This window comes from Cnephaeus nilssonii (assembly GCF_951640355.1).
Source record: "Cnephaeus nilssonii genome assembly, chromosome: 5".
Taxonomy (NCBI): Eukaryota; Metazoa; Chordata; class Mammalia; order Chiroptera; family Vespertilionidae; genus Cnephaeus; species Cnephaeus nilssonii.
In genome coordinates this window covers 35,594,846-35,615,989 of record NC_137076.1, presented here as the reverse complement: position 1 = coordinate 35,615,989, position 21,144 = coordinate 35,594,846, and the positions used below count along the sequence as shown (strand labels likewise).

At 41.0% G+C, this 21,144-nt stretch overlaps 1 protein-coding gene across 1 annotated transcript in view; it reads left to right on the top strand.

Annotated features, from left to right (window-relative positions):
• Nucleotides 1-8,959: 8,959 nt before the first annotated feature.
• Nucleotides 8,960-21,144, top strand: part of XKR6 (XK related 6) — a 222,928-nt gene continuing 210,743 nt past the window's right edge. The window contains exon 1 of the mRNA XM_079771127.1: nucleotides 8,960-10,175. Within this exon, the coding sequence (XP_079627253.1) occupies nucleotides 9,415-10,175 (761 nt within the window). The 5' untranslated portion in view covers nucleotides 8,960-9,414. The remainder of the gene's footprint in view (nucleotides 10,176-21,144) is intronic.

Genomic DNA, 21,144 nt, shown 5'->3' with positions numbered 1-21,144 from the left:
TTTTAGGTTTATTAGACTGATAATGGTAAGCAGGCTAGATGGTAAATGACGTCAGGGATAAAAATAGTTCCTTATACTTTTTACATCTCCTTATGACTTATAAAGCACACAATGAACCTACAGGTTCTTACAACAAGCTTTGGAGAGAGGTAGGACAGATATTAATATTCTTATTCTACCTGAGGACTGCGCTTTAATTCAGATTTCTGTAAAGTCATAGAACTGGTAAATGGTGTCACTGAAACTCAAACTACTTTTTGCCTTGTACTATTTAAGCTCAGTGTTCCTGTCATTAAGAACTAGAAATGAGGAGATAGCAAAAACTGAAAATGAATGATCTATGCAACTTTATAAAGTATGTGAATCAGCATAATCCACATTATGTTGTATTAAATGTCATGGCCCTGATATCAGGAAATTTAAGCCATAATCCTTGAGTTAATGTGAACTAGTGTGACTTTAAATAAATGTCTTCTAAGCGCAACTTCATCTTCCTCATTTGTAACCTGGGAGTTGTACACAAAATTCTCTTTAAATTCATTCTGCCTCATTGGTCTTGGAATTAGTGAGTCATCAGCTAGAGGTCTGGGATAACCAAGTAAGGTTGGTATCACAGCAGTAAGAAAATTGGAGGACAGAGTCAATTTGAAGGCTAGGGATGGTGCTCATCAGGAAGACATTATAGAGAATGGTAGGCAGAATAACAGCCCTGAAATATGGCCACATCCTAATCCTTGGAATCTGTGAATACGTTACCTTACATGGCAAAAGAAGTTGCAGGTATATTTAAAATAAGTATTTTGAGATGGGGAAGATTATCCTAGGTGATCTGGTTGGGGTTTTATAAGGGGAACAGGGAGAAAGGAGCATCAGTTATAAGAAGAGCTGTGATGACAGACGAAGAGGTGAAGCAATTGCTGCCTTTGAAGATGGAAAAGGAACATGCAGGCAGCCTCTATATCTAGAAAAGGAAGGGACCCCCAGAAGGAACTCAGCCATGCTGACACCTTGACACCCACTGAGACCCATTTTGGACTTTTGACTTCCAGAACTGTAAGATAATACATTTGTGTTGTTGTAAGCCACTAAGTTTGTGGTGATTTGTTATAGCAGCCCTAGGACACACGTATAGGGAGTGACTAGGGAGGGAAAACGGATGTTTATTTAGCATTTACTGTTCACCAGGCATTGATATCACAATAAGCTCATGTGGAGGACAGTGTAACTATTTTACACATTAGGAAAATAAATCTGAGAGATGAAGTAGCTTGCCCAGATGACCTAGTGAGGGGCTGATTAGGGAATTCAGACTCAAGGCTGTATGGCTCCTTGTTCCATCACACAATTTCTAGTTCAAAGGGAAAAGTTCACAAGAAGTCTACACAGTGCTGGAAAACCAGGAAAAATGTGGTATAAATTACTGGACCAGGGGCTTAGGGATGGGGAAGACTTTCATAAAAACCTGGCTACATAAATCTGGGAAGGGCTAGCATCGACCACTTATTCAGTAGCAGGTACTTTTTATGCATGTTATTTCATGAAACCACCACAAATCACACTGAGACAAATTTTATTCTCTTAATTTTTATGGTTGACAAACCGAGGCTTAAGTAAGAAAGCACCTTGCTCAAAATCCTATAGCTAGGTAATGACAGAGCTGTAACTTAAACACAAAGCTTAACCTACTGTGATTTAAAAAAACAAAAGAAGCATATACTAGTACCTCCCTCTCTGAAATGGCCTGTATGATTTGATTTGTTATTGCTTGCTCTTCATTTTCTTTTGGTTGAACATGAATAGTTGATTTCACATAATTTATATGTATGCATGATGAATTTAATATACTCTGCTCTTTGGGGAGTTAACTTATGGAGCTAATTATCCTTATTTAGACAATATAGTGGATAAAAATACAAGGAAGTTCAAAAAGGGTTTAAGTTAATTTACAGATGTCAGCGTTCTTAACAGAGAAAAAAACCTTTATGAGCTACTCCCTAGTGGTATTACTGTCCAGAGAGAAATACAGATGTGCCTAACCCTTCATTCCTACCTATCTGTGCACCACTAATGTGTGTGCACATTCCCACCCCACCCCACCCCCCCAAAAAAACACACAACTTCCTCCAAACATTTGTTGTCTTTCTCCCATCCTTTCTTTCTTCACACCATTTATCCCCACCACTACCACCACCCTATAGGTAATTCCTTTGTTTCTTGGGTATCTTTCCTGAGTAATTTATGCAAATACAAGCAAATAAGAATAGATAATCTTAACCCTGACCCTTTCTTTTTAAATCTTTAAATCTTTATTGTTAAGACTATTACACATGCCCCTCTTCCCCACCCCCGATTGCCCCTCTCCACCCAATTCTCACTTTCACCACCTTATTGTCTGTGTCCATAGGTAATGCATATCCTATATAATAAAAGGCTAATATGCAAATCGACTGAACAGGGGAATGACCAGTTGCTCTGACGCGCACTGACCACCAGAGGGCAGATGCTCAACTCAGGAGCTGCCCCCTGGTGGTCAGTGTGCTCCCACAGGGGGAGCACCACTCAGCCAGAAGCCCGGCTCACAGCTGGCCAGCGCAGCGACAGTGGTGGGAGCCTCTCCGGCCGCTGCTATAGCAGCGCCAAGAGCCCCTCGGGGGATGTTCTACTACTATGAGAGGGCGCAGGCTGGGCTGAGGGACCCTCTCCCCCTCCCACTTCCCCCAGTGCATGAATGTCATGCACCGGGCTTCTAGTATACATATAAGATCTTTGGTTAATTTCTTCACCCCCACTCCCTCTGACATTTGTCAGTTTGTTCCATGTTTCTATGTCTCTGGTTCTATTTTATTCATAAGTTTATTTTGTTCATTAGTTCCTTGTTCATTTATTTTGATTTTTAGATACAATTGTTGATAGAGGGGTATTTATTGCCACTTTATTGTTCATATTTGCCTCTTCCTCCTCCTCCTCCTCCTCCTCCTCCTCCTCCTCCTCCCCCTCCCCCTCCCCCTTCTCTCCTCCTTCTCCTTCTCCTTCTCCTTCTCCTTCTCCTTCTCCTTCTCCTTCTCCTTCTCCTTCTCCTTCTCCTTCTCCTTCTCCTTCTCCTTCTCCTTCTCCTTCTCCATTTTGGCTGCTTCCCTGTGTTTGTTTCTATGTATTAGGTAGAGCTGCTATGTCTCCTGGAATTGGTAACGTGGCTCTGTGTAGTACGTGTCCTGTAGGGCTCAGTGGCTCAACCTCCCCAGTCACCTGAGCTGGACACTTTAGGTGTGCCTCTGTGTGTGCTGTGTTCAGTCTTATTGCAGTTGGGCCTTGATTGCTGTTGGAGTCACTGAGAGGAACTGACCTCAGGCCAATTGGCTGTGAGAACTAGCTGTGACTACAGTGGAAGAGCTGTTGTGCAAGAGATAACCCTATGGAGTAGGACTTGCTTCAGTGGGGCTTTGGTGCTTATCGAGTCTGCCTCTTGAGTATGTCGCTTGTGGATGTGTAGAGTTGTAATCTGGTATGGTCTGAAACCGTCCACGGGGTGCACTGCCTCTGGGGCCTCCTGGGAGGTGCAAAGTCAGCCACTTCCTGGGGCCACCCAAAGGGAGCTATAGAGCTATCTGCAGATGGCTGCTAGTTGTGCTGGGCTTAGAAGTGAACAGGTGGGGCCAAGCTGTGAAGCAAGGCAGGCTGGTACTAGTGTCGGATCTTGGGTTTCTTATTGAGAGGAATGGGGCACGTTGATGCCAACTGCTGCTTATTTGAGAGATTTTAGGAATGTCTGAAGCCTGAGCCCGGACAGGCCATTCATATGGAAAAGCCACTGCAAACAGCTTGGGTGGGGCTGCAAATTGGTTGGGGCAGGGTCTCAGGGAATCACCAGGGCATAGCAAACAGTGTGAGTCACACTGATGGAAACTCAGATATGGCTGCCCAGTCAGCTCTGTGATGGGGGAGGTCTCAGCATAGGCACAATGACCCCTGTGAGCACCCAGTTTGGAAGAAAGCTGCCCCCCGAGTTCTTTCTCCAATATCAGACAATCCAGTTCCTTCCCATATGTCCCTAAATCTCGCCTGAGCTGTTGCCCCAGCGCTGGAGCCCAGAGGGATCAAGTCCAAGTAAGTCCAGGTGCCAGCCCTTTAAGAGGGACTGCCTGGGTCTCCAGTAGCCTCTGTGTCACTCAGCCACAAGCCCCTCTGGTTTTTACAACCTGAAGTTACAGGGACTCTCTTCCCAGCTCTGGAACCCTGGGCTGGGGGTCTTGTACGGGGCTGGAACCATGTACTTCTCATGGGAGGTCTCTGCAGTGGAGTTTTCCCTCCCGATTAAAAACACACCACACGTGAGTGTTGGACCAGCCCTTTCTGTGCCTCTGCCCCTCCCACCAGTCTTGACATACTTTCTTCTTTCCTTTTCTAGTTGTAGGAATTCCATTAAGCCCGACTTCAGACTGTTTTGAATGATGGTTGTTGTATATTTTAGTTGTAATTTTGATGTGGTTGTGGGAGGCGGTGAGTATTGGCATTTACCTATGCTGCCATGTTGGTTCTCCTCGCAAGGAAAATTTACCCTCCCCCTTTCTTACAGAAAGTGCTTTATTGCTTTGCACCTTGCTCTTTTTAAAAAGTGGATTATTTATTTATTTATTTATTTATTTATTTATTTATTTATTTTTTACAGAAAGAGAAAGGGAGAGAGAGAAACGTCGGTGTGACAGCAAAACATCAGTTGGCTGCCGCTTGCACCCGCCCCCACACCGGGGATTGAGCCCAAAACCAGGGCATGTGCCCTGACTGAGAATCAAAGCAGCAATCTTTCAGTGCACAGGATCACACCCAACCAACTGAGCCACACTGGCCAGGGCAAGCCTTGCTCTCTCTTTTTTTTTTTGTATAACAAAGTATCCTGCAAACTATCACTAAAAAGAAAACTATAAAATTTCAATATCACTGCATAGTATTCTGTCAAGTAGTTTCCCTTTGGATTGACACTTGGTTTTCTTTTCTCCTCCCCCCCCCCCTTTTCATTGTAAACAATGCTACATGAATAACCTTGACCACAGTAATTTCGGACATGTGCATATTTATAAACTCCCATAAGAGGGACTGCTGTCTTAGAGAGTGATTGCATTTTTAATTTTGACAGATAGTGCGACATTTCCTTCAATAGAAATTGTACCATTTTGTAACACCAGCAGGAATATATGAGAGTGCTTGCTGAAATTTCATTTCTTAACATCAAATACAGAAATGGAGCTTCAAGGGATAATGGGTTCTATGAGCTTACTCTGCAGTGCTCAAAGAAGTCCTATTTCTATAGAAGACAGTAAGATACAAGGAATAAAATTGATAAGGATGACATCCCCCTGATGGTTTTGAGGTTTTACTCAGGCTCACATTAGGAAAATCTTGTGAAGAACGTATGAGGAAGCCCCTTTGTAATGCTTTTGCTAGGGCACATTTTCATGTTTGGAATTCAAGTTTTCTGTCTCCTGGATGTGTTATCAGCCATCATAATTGGGTCTCTCCAGTACTAATACAGTAACACTGACTTCATTTCTAGGGAGAGTAACTTCTTGGCCCAGGGCAATGGTTTAGGCTTTGGAATTAAACCTCCCATGGATGTGACTCTGCCTAAGTTATTTGGTAGACTCAAGGCTGTTTTCTAGACCATTAATATGGGGATACCAATCTCCATGCATTTTGGAATAATATTTGGGACAGTGTATAATATATAATAGCATTCAATACTAATTTTCCCCTCTTTGCTGTTCTGAAAATAGCAGAGAATCGGGAAGAAAAACCCCAAAGGTTTCTCTAAACAACCAAAATCTATGCCACAATTTCCATATATTGTATCTGTTGTATTTTACTCATGGAATAGGCTCTAAAATTGACTCACTATTATTTTACATGGTTATAGTTTGGCTTCCCAGCTTATATCTGAGTGGAAGTAACAGGGGCCAAAGTTGTTAACTGACTGCACTATGAAAAGCAGAGATTTAAAAAAAATTATTTGTAAACAACAACAAAAGTGCCTAGTAGGCCTGGGGTGGCTCCTTAGCAGGCCTATAGAGTTAGAGCTTCTTAGCATAAAACCACCTTAAAGTCAAGTCATCAGGAAGGGGTTAACTGGTGTGCTGTTAAGAAAGCAGACCTTTGGGCAATGCATTTCTTTTTATTAATTCACCACACCCCTTATTACTAAAGAATAGAGGTATCTCTCTAATATATCAATCAGTTTTATGAAGTGTAGAATACAATTTTGGGGGGGACACTTGGAAGAGTAAATTTCAGTTACCTGGAAAATTAATTTAATCAATTCATTCATTTAACCAATATTTATTGAGAGCCCATGAAGTGTTCAGTACTGTGCTAAGTGATGAACTTACTTGGAACACTTAATTGCTTCAAAAGTCCAGGTAAAAAATAAAGTATCACTCATCCATCACACAGTCCAAATTTATGTTAACCTTTCAGTGAGCCTCATGATAGCTGTATTATCATTGTAAGATATTTTAATTTTAGAACCTCCTGGGTTCTACAGTGTATCACTTCCAAATAATGCAGAATAAAATTGTTGAAACAGCAAATGTAAAGTTGAAATCACTTGATAGTCTGTCATTCTTATAAATCTACTTGAAACTTCAATTGTGAAAGCACTTTTGACTCAATCTCATTTGTCAGCTTTATAGAGTGAGTTTAACTTATATAACTAATTTCACTAGTAGTTTATGTTCTTTTAGGGCAGGGAGAAATATGAATCATAAATATGCCATTACTGCTTGCTTTTGAATCTCATTTTGTAGCCTCACAGGATTAAATGGAGGAAATAAATATTTTTAAAATATATTTTATTAATTTTTTACAGAGAGGAAGGGAGAGGGATAGAGAGTTAGAAACATCGAAGAGAGAGAAACATCGATCAGCTGCCTCCTGCACACCTCCCACTGGGGATGTGCCCGCAACCAAGGTACATGCCCCCGACCGGAATTGAACCTGGGACCCTTCAGTCTGCAGGCCGACACTCCATCCACTAAGCCAAACCGGTTAGGGCGAGGAAATATATTTTAAAACACAAATTAATTGTATCTATTTCCTATATGTACTTAAAATATTTTCCTTTATTAGAGATACCAAATTTGAATGATACAATTTAAGCAACTATATGTTGGTACTATGCTAATATAATAGCAACAATAGTGATAATATCAATAATGATAACGGCAGTTACCATTTAGTGTTTATTCTCTATTACTATCTATCAAGTATCATGGTGAGAGATTTGAATCGATTACCACTTTTAATTTGCCCAACAACTTTTCAAAGAAAGCCCTATTATTTCCATTACATAATGTAGGATATTGAAGTTTAAAGATGTCAACTCTCTTGCTCACATCATTCACATTATTTCAGTGGAATTGGGATCCAACCCTGGGCAATCCTACTGTATGTTTATGCCATCTTTCTCAGGTATTATTAATTCAAATTCAGCAAAGGAAGAAATAGAACCCCATATATATGCAGAAATAACCCTTACCAGCTGGCTAGAAGTATTATTACCATAGAACAAGAGGCTTAAATCATAGTATGAAATAAAAGGCTACAGCTATATGACTTATTTCCAAAAGATTTTGGAATTATTCCTCTACCCCCCAAAACAAATGACTGGTGTAAAAATTCTCAATGGGTACTTTCTGTAAAGTCCTTTACAAGCTTTATTTAACTTGGCATAAATACTCATGAAAAGTTATGTCCTGAAATGTGAAATCCTCACCTTTCCCTGCCACTCCCAAAACTTAACAAAGTGCTATAGAGTTAAATATCAGACATCAAAATAGCATTACTGAAAATTTCAAAGGCACTTTTCTTCCATAAAAACTCAATGCCATCCATACAAATATCACCTAATTTGTCCTCAGCATTCCAAAGAAAGTTATTGGCATTATTAGAAGGTTTTACTGAAGGAGGAAGTAGACAGAATCAGAAAAATGAGTACAAAAATTCAAAAAGGTCAATGAGAAAAATGCGTTCACTTTTTCCCCCCTATTTTTAACTTCAAAATGTTCCTTTCACCTGATCAGTAACAACTATAACCATGTAGCTTGCTCTATAAGGCTTCAAATATACTTTCACTGGAAGATTATTATAATTCAAATCCATTCAGTGCTGCTTCACTTTTGTAACTTGTTAGTTAAGATTAAATAGTTTACCCTGCACCTATTTTAATGACATAGCACATTGATAACATTTTCACTCATTTAAAGCTATGTTTACTGACAGAGCCTTAGTACCAAAAATTCTAAAAGGCAATCTTCACACATTCAAATAGCCTGAAAAGTAATCGATACAGCTTAACCCCTTGCTAGTTCTGAATTTTCCAAATTAAGGTCACAGAATTTTAAAATCCCATACTTAAAAAAAAAAAAAAAGTTGATAGAAATACATCAATGGGGGAAGATGATACACTCAAGGTCACAATGTGCCAATTCAATCTTTGCTCCAACACTCAAGATGCAATCAGGCTGATGTTTAACTGGATTTTGCCTGGAGTTTTCTTAAGGGAACTGTGAAAACTTTATTACAAAAGATGGTAAAGTTGTCAGTGACAGGAAAATCAGGGGGGTCAACAGAGGTAAAAGAGGAAGGAGGTATTTAAATAGAAGTGAGAATCAGTATGTTGTGAGTAGGAATCTAAACTGACTTAGGTAATTTCTAAAGACCCCCAAACAAGAAAAGAATAAAAGGTACTTTTGAAAGAAAAACACACAAAACAGCCAAAGAGGTGAGACACAGCCATTTTGATGGGGAGGGGGGGTGTCTAACTATACAATGAGGTCATCCTATCTCCCGGAAGTGACACGTAATCACCTGCTTTGCACTAGCTCCGCCCCTTCCTGCAGAGGTCCCGCCCCTCCGCCAGCAGCCGGGAGGGTGTTAGGGGGCGTTTCTCCAGGAGGAAAGCTGTGAGCTGCGACGCTGAGGAAGGGGACCCCAAAACGTCTGGCACTGCCCCCTCCAGGGATCACTTTGGACCGCCTCACTCGTCCCAGCAGGGTTCAGAAACGCCGAGGGGTCAACCTGATGGGTTTCGGGGTCAACGGAAGAGGGGAAGGGGAGCCCTGGCGGGGAGAACCCCCCGGCCCCCCGCCCAGCAGCTGAGGCATAGGAGGGCGGCCATCTTGGCCGGGTGGGTAGGGCTGGGGAGCTACGGGCGCCGTGTGATTGGGGGGCTCGCCCGGAAGTGACGCCAACTACCCGGAAGCGGAGGGGGTTCCCTGGCCCACTCCCCCCTCGTTCGTTTGCTCCCCCGCTTCCTCCCCGCCCCCCTTCCTCTCCATTCGTTTTCCCCCCCTCCCCGTTCCCTGCCTTCTTTCCCCCCCACCCGTCCCTCCCCCCCCAACCTCCGGAGCTGGGAAGAGAGTCAAGATGGCGGCGAAATCCGATGGCGGTGGCGTGGGGGTGGGCTTCGCCCAGCTGCACAACCTGGACGAGGCGGTGGGCAGCGGCGGCGAGGAGGACGGGGAGCCCGGGGGAGGCGGCTGCGGCGGCGGCGGGGACGGCAGCGAGCCCGGCGAGAGCAGCTCGCTGCACATCTGCCACTGCTGCAACACCTCCTCGTGCTACTGGGGCTGCCGCTCCGCCTGCCTGCGCTCCCTCCTGGGCAAGAAGCCGCGCCGCAACGCCGCCGCCGCCGACGGGGGGGACCAGCCGCTGCAGCCGCCCGGGGCCGCCGGCGCCGACCGCCACCCCCCGACGCCCTCGGCCGCGCGGCCGCAGCCGCCGCAGGTGGAGCGGCCGTGGCTCGACTGCCTGTGGATCGTGCTGGCGCTGCTGGTCTTCTTCGGGGACGTGGGCACCGACCTGTGGCTGGCCCTCGACTACTACCGCAAGGGGGACTACGGCTACTTCGGGCTGACCCTCTTCTTCGTGCTGGTGCCGTCGCTGCTGGTGCAGAGCCTGAGCTTCCGCTGGTTCGTGCAGGACTACACGGGCGGCGGACTGGGCGCCGTGGAGGGGCTCAGCAGCCGGGGTCCCCCCATGATGGGGGCCGGCTACGGCCACGGCGCGGCCCGCGGCGGCCCGGGCGCGGGGGGCTCGGCCACGCCGGGGGCGCAGCGCCTCTGCCGCCTCTCCGTGTGGATCTGGCAGTCGGTCATCCACCTGCTGCAGATGGGGCAGGTGTGGAGGTAAGAGCACTGCGGGGGTGGGGGCGGGGGCTCGGCCAGCGGTCCTGCGAAGGGCCCCGCGGGCGAGGCCGGGGCCCTACGGGGCGCGTTCCGCCCTCGAGGTGCCTCGCAGGGGGGCCCCTCTGACGGGCCGGGCCCGGGGTCTTGAAGGAGGGGTTTGACGCGCACTTCCCCTGACGTCTCAAAAAGACCATCTTTTTGATCAGGAACCTTGGCCACGCCTTTTGGCCCAGGGAGGCCCAAGTCCCGCTGTTTGTCTGCATCCTCGGTTCGCACTTATCAGAGACCCTGCCTCATCCTTCCCCTCCCCCCATCTCTGTAGACCTCGGTATCCCCGTTGTCCCTTTCCCCTGTATCTTAAGATAACCAGCCGCTAGAGCTTTTTATCTGCACCCCAGCTCTTCTCCTGGGGCGGGGTGGTGGTGGTGGTGGGGGGAACCTTCCTTCTTCCAGCCGGTTTGCACTCGGTTTTGTCCCCCGGTGAGACATCTTCCCCTCTTCCCCCGTCTTCTCTCCGCAGTGGCCTGTGTGGGGCCCTGTGCAAACCCCCTTGCAGCCTCTTTATTTAGCACTCCCTTATTCCACGCCCCCTCCCCTCCCCCCTGCCTGCAATCCCATCCCCAGCAAATGATTCCAAACCGCTGCCCTCCTTGAAGGAAAAAATGACTTTTTTCCCCTCTGGATTAGACGTGCCCTTTTCTTAGTGACAGGTAAAATTGTGTAGTGTGCGATGAGTGTAAGCGTTTGTTTTTAATTCTCACCTCCAGAAAATCAGTTAGCCACCTAGACACCTATTCTGATGGAACCTTGGTTTTGGTAGCCAGGCCAGTGTGTAGGTGATTTACATCCACACAAGCCCTAAGCTTGGCCCTGCAGCACTTTCCAAACCCTTTTGTAAATTTCCCGTGTGCCAGGTGAATCCCTCAAACACCATTTGCAGATGTTCTTTCTGCCAGCAGCCTTAAATGGCTAAACTAAGGAAATGATCCTATTAAAACCTTGGTAAATCTGTGCTCTCAAACTTAAATCAGCTTGAGTGTATTTTGGGAACAGTGAGTTGTAGGTAAGAGCATTTTCAAGAGAAAAAAAAATCGTATTGAAGATGAATTACACAGAGCTCTTGAGGTAGATTGCTTCTGTGAGAAGACATTTTGCCTTGATTGTTCCACCTAGTAGGAGGTTTTAGGTGCTCAGTATTTTAGTTAACTAAGATAAAGTTCATGTCTTTTGAATGTTTGTGCAGATCTCTGTTCAGAATTTCAAATAAAAATGTTTCAGAAAGCATGGGATTGAGTTAATGAAATCTTGAAAGTGACTGTAAGAACTCTGTCCCACAAAATTTACATGCAAATTCTGAATAGGGGACGTGAGTGGTTTCCTGGTCTGCCCAGGGTTGTTTATTGGTGTTCCTGAATTGAACCAAGCAACCTTTTTTTCTAGCTGTATTTTCTGTAGATAATTTGTTTCCTGCTGATAACTTTATAAGAAGAGGGGGGAATGAAATAGAAAAAAAGTAGTTGACTTTTAGCTATTTTGAGCATAGCTTGTGGTGAAGTAAAATTTTGAATTTGAAATCTAAACTTAAAACACCCATAAACCCTATACTGAATCTAAAGTACTGTGTTCGATATTGGGGATACCTATTGTGATTTCTTGCAGCTTGATAAGGTATAAAGGAATACAGGGGGAGAGGGACAAAAACTGTGGAGAAGAGAAAGATTTTGAAATAGTAGCAAACTTTAACAGCATGTATTTAATAACTGAACAAGCTGAAGTCACTTATCTCTCTCCATGTCTTAGACTCCTAAGTGTGGGCAATCAAAAGCTTGGTGTCAGGTTAAAATTCCTGAGAGAATTGTTTCTAATGTAATCTATCCTAGCTATTTATTAGTAGTAAGCTTTCGAGATATAATGAAATTGGAGTTCAGTTTCACAAAATTTTTAGGTAGGGTAATTTTCCCTCAACCAACCTAAATCTTAATTGTATTTGGGCAGAGTAGAAGTCCAGATTTTGGAACAAACTGACAAGTACATTTATGTGTAAATTTAGCTTTTATGGTTGTTTAAAAGGGCAGTGCATTATTTTCCCAGACCTTCATTGATATTTCAAGGTCTACAGATACACACACACACACACACACACACACACACACACATATATATACATATATATATATTTGTTTTTATTTTTTTTAAAGTATGTTTTTATTGATTTCAGAGAGGAAGGGAGAGGGAGAGAGAAACATCAGTGTTGAGAGAGACTCATTGATCAGCTGCCTCCTGCACACCTCCCACTGGGTATCAATCCACAACCTGGGCATGTGCCCCAACCAGAATTGAACAGTGACCTCCTGGTTCATAGGTCAACGCTCAACCACTGAGCCATGCCTGCTGGGCTGTTTGGTTTGTTTTAAAAGATGCGTGTGATTTTATTGTCTGAATTGTTTTAGTCTTTTTTTCAAGATTAGAATATATGTCTAAATATTTCATTAAGTTTTAAAAGTATAATGTACTAAAAGAGATGCTAATTCAGTGAAGTTATTTATTCTAACATAGCAATACTTCAGAGGAAATACTTTCTGAGGAAGGATTTTATTTTTATTTTTTCCAGTAAGCTGGTTGTGCTTGAAAAACTCCAGGAGCAGAGTCTGCTCTTTAATACCTGCTAGGCATGTGGCTTGCATAGAAATTCATATGGAAAGCTTAGGAGAAAGGGTTTTATTCTTTTGTTTTAATCTCTTGGCAAATTACTTGTCAGTGTGTATAAACATACATCATCTCAGTTTTTACTGCAGCTCCTTTGGGGTTACAGTTGTTCTCTTATTCATATTAATTACTTGAATTTTGCTATTTTATGTGGTCATGTTATATAAAGGTTAAGATCTAGGAATTATATCATTGATTTGGGCCACATAAGAAAAGATGTTGGTGAAGTTGTACATAGTTAAAACTGGTTCCACTAAACCATGAGTTCCTATCTCTTCACATGCTTTTTTTTTTTTTTTTTTTAATATATTTTATTGTTTTTTTACAGAGAGGAAGGGAGAGGGATAGAGAGCTAGAAACATCGATGAGAGAGAAACATCGACCAGCTGCCTCCTGCACACCCCTATCGGGGATGTGCCCGCAACCAATGTACATGCCTTGACCGGAATCGAACCTGGGACCTTTCAGTCCGCAGGCCAACGCTCTATCCACTGAGCCAAACCGGTTTCGGCTGCTTTTGTTTTTTAAATGTAAAATTACTTGACTTTGGCTTGGACAAAGCACAGTGCTTAAGAAAATTTAGTTTTCCTTTATAGAAAGGTGGTAAACTTCTATGCATGTTGACTTTCTTTTCAAGATGGAAAATCTGGACATCTCTGTCACCAAAAAACTTTGCAGAATGTAAGAAAGTATTTTTGGCTGGGCCAAAATTGGAGCATGGAAGGGTAATCTGTAGGATGACTTGGTCATGACCCTTCTTTGCATAGCACTACTGGGATTATTTAATGCATCTTTTACCCTCACTAATTACTTAACATGTAACTTCCTTTGTAGCTGTATGTGTTCTATTTTTCAGGTGCTTTTCCTAGGGGTAACAGGTATATGAGTCACTCATACTGGGAATATGAGTCACACTGGGCCTCAATTCAGTACAATGTGTTGTTATTAGAAAGTGAGATCATTTTCTTGGAGGGTTAGACTTTAGGAACATTTTGATTTAGTTTGCATATTGCATTGTTGTATGTAAGTTTTTCCTTCAACATATTAGCCTTTCTTTGCTTTTGTGCTACATTTAGAGGGTGCTTAAGTGTGTTGGCAGTTCTCTGCAGTCTAGAAGCAACAGTTCTTTGAAATTTCATTTAATGCCAATGCTAAATCATTAATCTCCCTTTTTATTTATATTTCTTATGAGTATGCTTTCACCCTTCTGTTTTACCAAGTAAAAGAGGAATTTGCTTAAGATCTTAATGGTATTTGTGATTTTTAAAGGGAATATCAGCTCCCCTTTCTCTTGGGGGATGAGATGGGGTAGAGGGTTGCCTTCAAGGGAGAAAAAAGAAAAAGGAGTTTCAAATATTATAATGGCATCACATATCTGTGAACAGTAAAGCTTTGTTTTAGTATTTTTTGTTTGTTTGTTTTTAAGACTTTGGTCTTAGGGACATAGCTCTCTAGATAATCAGTAGTAAATGGTGCTGGGCTGGTGAAGAGGTAAATATACTTTTTAAATGTGTAGGGATTCTTGGTATGCTATGGGGCTTTGTTCTTATTAAATATTTTAGAATAGTAGTGTTTTTTTTTTTGTTTGTTTTGTTTTTTTAACTCTGGCTGAGAATAGAACCTACTACAGCTTTAAAAAAAATACAAAAAGACAGAAATGCTCTAGCATCGCTGGGCCTGCTGAAGAAGAATCCCAAGGTGGGACCTAAGCAGTGTTATTTTTAGAAGCTCCACAGGTGGTCAGATGTGCAGCCAGATATGAGAAACACATTTAGAATTGGGTTTCAGGCTTGTTTCATTTGGAGATTGTTATTGGATTTGTTCTTAATAAATATGAACGAACAATTGGGAATGGAATGATTTGGTACTCTGAAGTTTGGTTCCTGGACAACACCGTAACAAAATGACTTTACCTTGGAAACACTAGTGTCTAAAAGCACTTGGGGCTGTCTCCAGTGTATGCACTTATGGTACTCAGTGTTTTTTCCTTTGAGCCCAAGTATGCATCTTATCTTTTTAAAAGATTCCTAAATTCAGAGCAGTTTTCAATCAGTGTAGCCCACTTCTCTGCCTTTTATGTGATTCAAATAGTGCTTTTATGATTATGTTGAATGTAAAAGGTATATTTTAATTTTAAAGTGATTCTCTTAAGTAGGCTTGAGGTAAACATAACTGGGATTATAAGAGATATTGGACTAAGCGATCTGTAATATCCCTCTATCTCTAAGATCTTGTGATTTAAGAAATTCATTCTTGTGGGGCTGGTGGACTAGTTATAGTCACATTAAAAGATTATATACATGTATTTGTGTGTGTGTGTGTGTGTGTGTGTGTGTGTGTGTGTCTGTATGTCTGTTTAAAGGGGGCTTTATATGTCTGTCTGTTACTGGGTAGGAATTTCAGTATTGTAAAAATATAATTGTTTTTCAGTGTATCCATAAATTTAATGGAATTCTGGTTCAAAATTCAATGGAAATTTTTGAGGAGAAACTGATCTGAGAAAAGTAAATGTGTTTTGAGTAGTCAAAAAACCCTTGAAAAAGTTGAGATTTATCTTAGTAGAAAGTGGATGTGCTTTAAAGTATTAATAATTTGAACAATGTGCTTCTGGCAGAGGAATTAAGCATATAGGTAGTGAAGCAGAAAATGTGAAATAAATTGACAGGTTCGTGGGAATTTAGACAGTAAAGGTAGCACTTCCAATCAGTGAATGGGAACAAGATCATTTAACAAATGATATTGAGGCCATTGACTATCCAGTTAGGGGGAAAAGTTGATCTCTACATAAACAAAAATTCTAAAAGAAAGAAAGATGCAATAAAATACTAAACTGTAAAAACTCTAGAAGAAAGTGTATGATAATAATTTTATGCTCTTGCAATGGGCAGGCATTTTGATACCATCAAGAAAAAAGGGTCAAATTTAACAACATAAAGTCTCATCTAGTTATCCTCACTTGAAAAATTATAGAAAAACATGAATTAAATTTAGACAGGGAGCTAGTACTTCCTAAAGGATAGTGACTATGAAGAGAACAACTCTGAAGATTATTTTTGAGTGAACAGAAACAGTAAAAACTTGACATTTATGGTGAATTTTTAAGGAAAGGTTATGAAAAAATGCCATACTTTGAGTAAAATTGCAACTAGTGATAAAATATAGTTATTTCCAGGATGATCTAGGAAGAAAACCTCAAAATCTGTATTACAGAAGTCTAGCAGTCCAGAAATATAATAGGCACATATCAGAATTCATAAGCAGTTCGTTTCTGTCTTTTACATCATTTGCTTTGATTTTTCAAACTTTATTCATAAGGTCAATTAGTTAGGCTTATGTAATGGATAATTTCTGGATTGTTGAAAAGATTCTGTAGGATGCAAAAAGAAATAAACCGTGTAGTAAATTTTGCTATTTTCACCATGGATTGGTTTGCTTTTATAGTATGCTCTCTGCAAATAATTGGGGCTAAAACTTTAGTTTACTCCCCAGGATATTTTATTTATTTACTTCATTTTATTCAGAAATTCTGGATTTCTTATTTAGCTCTGAATGAGTTAAGTTAAAAAAAATCATAAAAATATAGCCTCATTTAAAAAGTTCAATGAATTGTCTGTTGCCTGAAGACATTCGACTATTCACCACTATTAGAGATATTTTAACAAATTAAAAAGCACAGGGCATTTCATGGTATCACAGGGGTAGGGAACCTTTTTTCTGCTAAGGGCCACTAAGATATTTATAACATCATTCTCGGGCCATACCAAATTATCAGCTTAAAAATTAGCCTGCTATATGTGGTCAAACATTTAATTAACTCACTCCTACTGCCTTGGCAGGGCCAGACCAAATGGTTTCGGCCTGTGGGCCAGACGTTCCCACCCCTGAATAAAGAGAACATTGGAGTTGAGAAATCAGATTTATCATTCTACAAGTTACCAAAAACTCTGATAGTAGTTTCCTCATATTGTATTTAGCAAATAAGGAGTTAAATTGATTGATCTTTAAGGTCCTTTCAATTTTGAAAAGTCTGTTATGGTATTGGTATTATTAATGCTCTGCAGTTTTAAAGAAGGAATTTCAGACTCTAATTTGAACAATTAAAATATTACAAAATGTATAGGTTTCCCAGGAATTATTTGAAGTCCTGTCATATGTTATTTTGACTTATTGTTAAATAAATTCTCATTATTTTTAGTCACTTTGCTACCTATAAAGGCATATATATCTCTCCTGTTAATGTTAAAATTTATAGTAGATTAGACTTCTTGAGAAACTTGTTATGCTGGTTTATTAGCTAATTTTGTGAATTTGCAATTTTAGGTAAAATGAAAGTATTTTACATTGCTCATTTTTTATAGTTTTCTGTTTAAAAAATTTCTTTTTTTAGAAGAGCAAGCAAGAATTTATTGACTGCATAAAAACACATTTTCTAGTAGGATAGTGAATCAAAGAAGGGCATAGAAGATGCAACAGGAGAGCCCAGGCTGGGCTGCTTTGGCTCAATGAGAAGTCAGAGAAAAGGGGACCTTGGAGACAGGTTCAGTGGGGTTACCCCAGGATGAGCTGCCACTACCCATTGCTCCCCTGGTTGCAAGTCTCATGGGGTCCCTTGGAGTTTAGGAGATAGGTGCCTATGGGGGGTAGATCTGGTATATCATATTATCTTATATACCTTAAAACAAACCACAGTATCGTAAGGTATTTTGCATATTGCTAACAAAAAGTTTCTTTTTGTATAGGTATAAATATCACTTTTATCCTGAAATATCAAACAAGTAGTTTTTAAAATAACTTATTTTGAGTGTAACATTTTTGCCTTTTTTTTTTTTTTTTAATTTGAGGAAGCTATTTCTGTTTTATCTTGGTCATCCATTTGTAGAGCATGGTTTGTATACTCATCATTCATTTCTAGGAAGAAATTTGAGTAGTTCACAGAAAGGTAAACAACAGTTTTCTTCACAGTACTTTTGGAAGGGAGGTAGAGTAATTATTGATAACCCTGGCCGGATGCTCATAGGTACATGAAATGGAAACTTTCTTTTTCACCATTATACCCCCTTTTCATTCCATCTTAAATATACTGGAAACATAAAGAAAGATGGCAAAAGTGAGGAAAACACCAAGTCCATGGCTTGGGAAGCCTGCCAATAAAAGAGCGCTGGCTGGGAATTAGGAACCCAGGCTCTTCCAGACAGCAGTACACTCCACCTTCTCTCTTCAGCCATGTTTCTTAGAGTGGTCAGAGAACCCTCTGTTTTGGAATAGGCCCAGAGCTTGTTAAAATGTGGATTTATGGGTCTACCACAGGATTAAGGAACTAGAGCCTTGGAGTTTGGGGCCAGGGAATGTGTATTTTTGCTCAGTTTTTATTATTGGAACTTTTAAAAAAATATGTATTTTATTGATTTTTTACAGAGAGGAAGGGAGAGAGATGGAGAGTTAGAAACATCGATGAGAGAGAAACGTCGATCAGCTGCCTCCTGCACACCCCCTACTGGGGATGTGCCCGCAACCAAGGTACATGCCCTTGACCGGAATCGAACCTGGGATCCTTCAGTCCGCAGGATGACGCTCTATTCACTGAGCCATACTTGTTTAGGGCTATTGAAACTTTTAAGCATACAGACTAGAAAGAGTTGTATTTTGAACACCTGGATTCAGTAATTAACATAGACATGTGTTTAACATGTATCATGCAGTTGTATCTCTCCATACTTCACTTCAAATAGTAAATAGAGTAATTCTACATAGCTACAATATCATTACCCTATCTAAGAAAATTAACAATAATACCATAATTATTCCATAATTCTATAAAATCATCTGGTAGCTGCTTCACATTTAAATTTGCCCAGTTGTCCCCAACAATGTCTTTTATAGTTTTTTCCACCTGCAAACAGAGATCTAATCTAAATTCATGTATTGCCTTTATGTTTCTTTAACTCTAGAACAATCCTCATACATTTTTTTCCTTTATGACATGGACCTTTGCAGAGTCTAGGTCAGCTTTTTTGTATCACCTAATTGTCTCCTACATGTGTTGTCTATCTTCTGTATTATAGGTAAACTGTAAGTTGCATCTAGGGTCTTGATTATATTCAGGCTACATATTTTAGTCAAAAGTACTACTTATACTTTATATATGCATTGTATCAGTAGGCACATGATACCTCATTCATCCTACTATTAGCAATGCTAAGTTTACCTCTTGATTAAGGCTCTGACTGCCAGATAAAGGTACATTTTCCTGATTGCAATCAGTAAGTAACTCATGGGGTAATATTTTGAAAAGGTGTCACTATGCTGTTTCCTAATAACCTTTTACCTAGTAGTTTTAGTGGCCATTGAGAATCCTTGCTTGAATCAGTTATGAAATTGTTGGTGGGAAATGAGATTATATTTTAAACAAGATTTCTAGTAATTCTTCCCTTCTCTAAAGTTTGAGAGCCATTTGCTCTACTGGAATCAGGACCTGAGAGAAAAAAAAATCTGTCCTGAAGAAGTTACTATATGAATCTAGACACTGGTGTATTTTCAATGGGTTGTCAGAGTTGAAGCTTCATGTTAGTTTTGGAGGAACAGAATCAAAGTTTATGCCTCGTGTTCCCTGTATTAATAACAATAAATTGAGTAAGGGCTAATAGAAGTATTAGGGAGAGTGCAAGAGACATGTAGAAATCACCAAGGAGGAAAGGAAACTAGAGAAAATTGAAAATTCTGTATGTTGAAAATTCTGTTTTCACAAATATTGTCTCATTTAAATTTGCATGTTTTTCAGGCCTATTTTACAGGTGATGGTATGAATTTAGAGAGGTTAAGTAATCTAAGTCACTTAACTGGTGGAGGAAGGCTTTGAAGCCAGATCTCACTAATGGCAAAATATGTGCAGTTTTTCTACATCAGACTTCTCTTATAATGGTCACGAGGCTCTTCTCACTAATTACTTGGCTTTACTGTGGGATTTTGGTGCTCTGGCTTATTGAAAGTGGAGGAATGATATTCTTGAACCACTGGGACCTCTCGAGGAGCAAGTTCTTTGAGACCTCTGCAGAGACTAGGGTAGGCTTATGACTTTTAATTGATTATAACCACTAATGTGATTCAAATTATTTTCAGCACTTTACCCCAATCTCTTTCCTAGGATAGACACACCTTCCAATCCTGTGATATTCCACATTAGAAGGAATTTTTAGGGTTGACAGTACCCTCTTGGCCACTCTTCATTCCTGCAGGTCTCACCTAAATGCTGTACCCATAGGTTGGTTGGTTCTCTGTTGACCTGTTGGAAACACCAAGAGCAGCAACACCTCTTTCCTTAAGGGTTTAAAGCATTTGTTTTCAAACCTTGGCTGTGCATTGGAGTTACTTGGGGAGTCAGATACTTGGGTTCCATCGTAAGAGATTATGGTCCAGTATGTTTAGGATTGGCCTTAGATCCTATATGTTTTATTAATCCTCACCCGAGGATATTTTTCCATTGATTTTTAGAGTTAGTGGAAGGGAGGAGGATAGATGAGAGTTAGAAACATTGGTGTGAGGGAGACACTTAGATTGGTTGCCTCCTACAGGTGCCCAACCCGGGCCTGGGATCGAGCTTGCAACCGAGATACATGTCATTGACAAAAATTGAACCTGTGACCCTTCATTTCATGTTCTGACACTCTATCCACTGAGCCAAACTGGCTAAGGCAGAACCTATATATTTTAAAAGACTGTGTTTTCAGTAAGTTTCCCAAGCAGTAGACAGACAGGGATGAGAACCATAGTTCTATAGGCTGATTTCTACCAGTATTTACAGTGTTAGCTCTCAAGGAGAAGGAGTTTATATTAGACTTATTCAGGAATATTTTTTAAACTTAAGCACTGGGCATGTCAGATTAAGAGGGATGGAATGTATAAAGGAAGCTCTGACGATGATTTTATTGGAACACCAGTATTTAGACAGTCTTTGATTGGAACTTATTCTTAGCTGGAATGGGTTGATGAAAGTGTATATTATAAATAGTAGCTATATTTGCTGTATACTATGGCATATGGGTTGTCATATACTATAGTTAAGATTCAGGATACTGTAAAGGCATTTTTTAAAAACATATTTCTTTATTGATTTCAGAGAGGAAGGGAGAGGGAGAGAGAGAGAAACATCAATGATGAAAATCATTGATCGGTTGCCTCCAGCACGTCCCCCACTGGGGATCGAGCCCACAGCTCAGGCACGTGCCCTTGGCCGGAAATGAACCCGGGACGCTTCAGTCCGCAGACC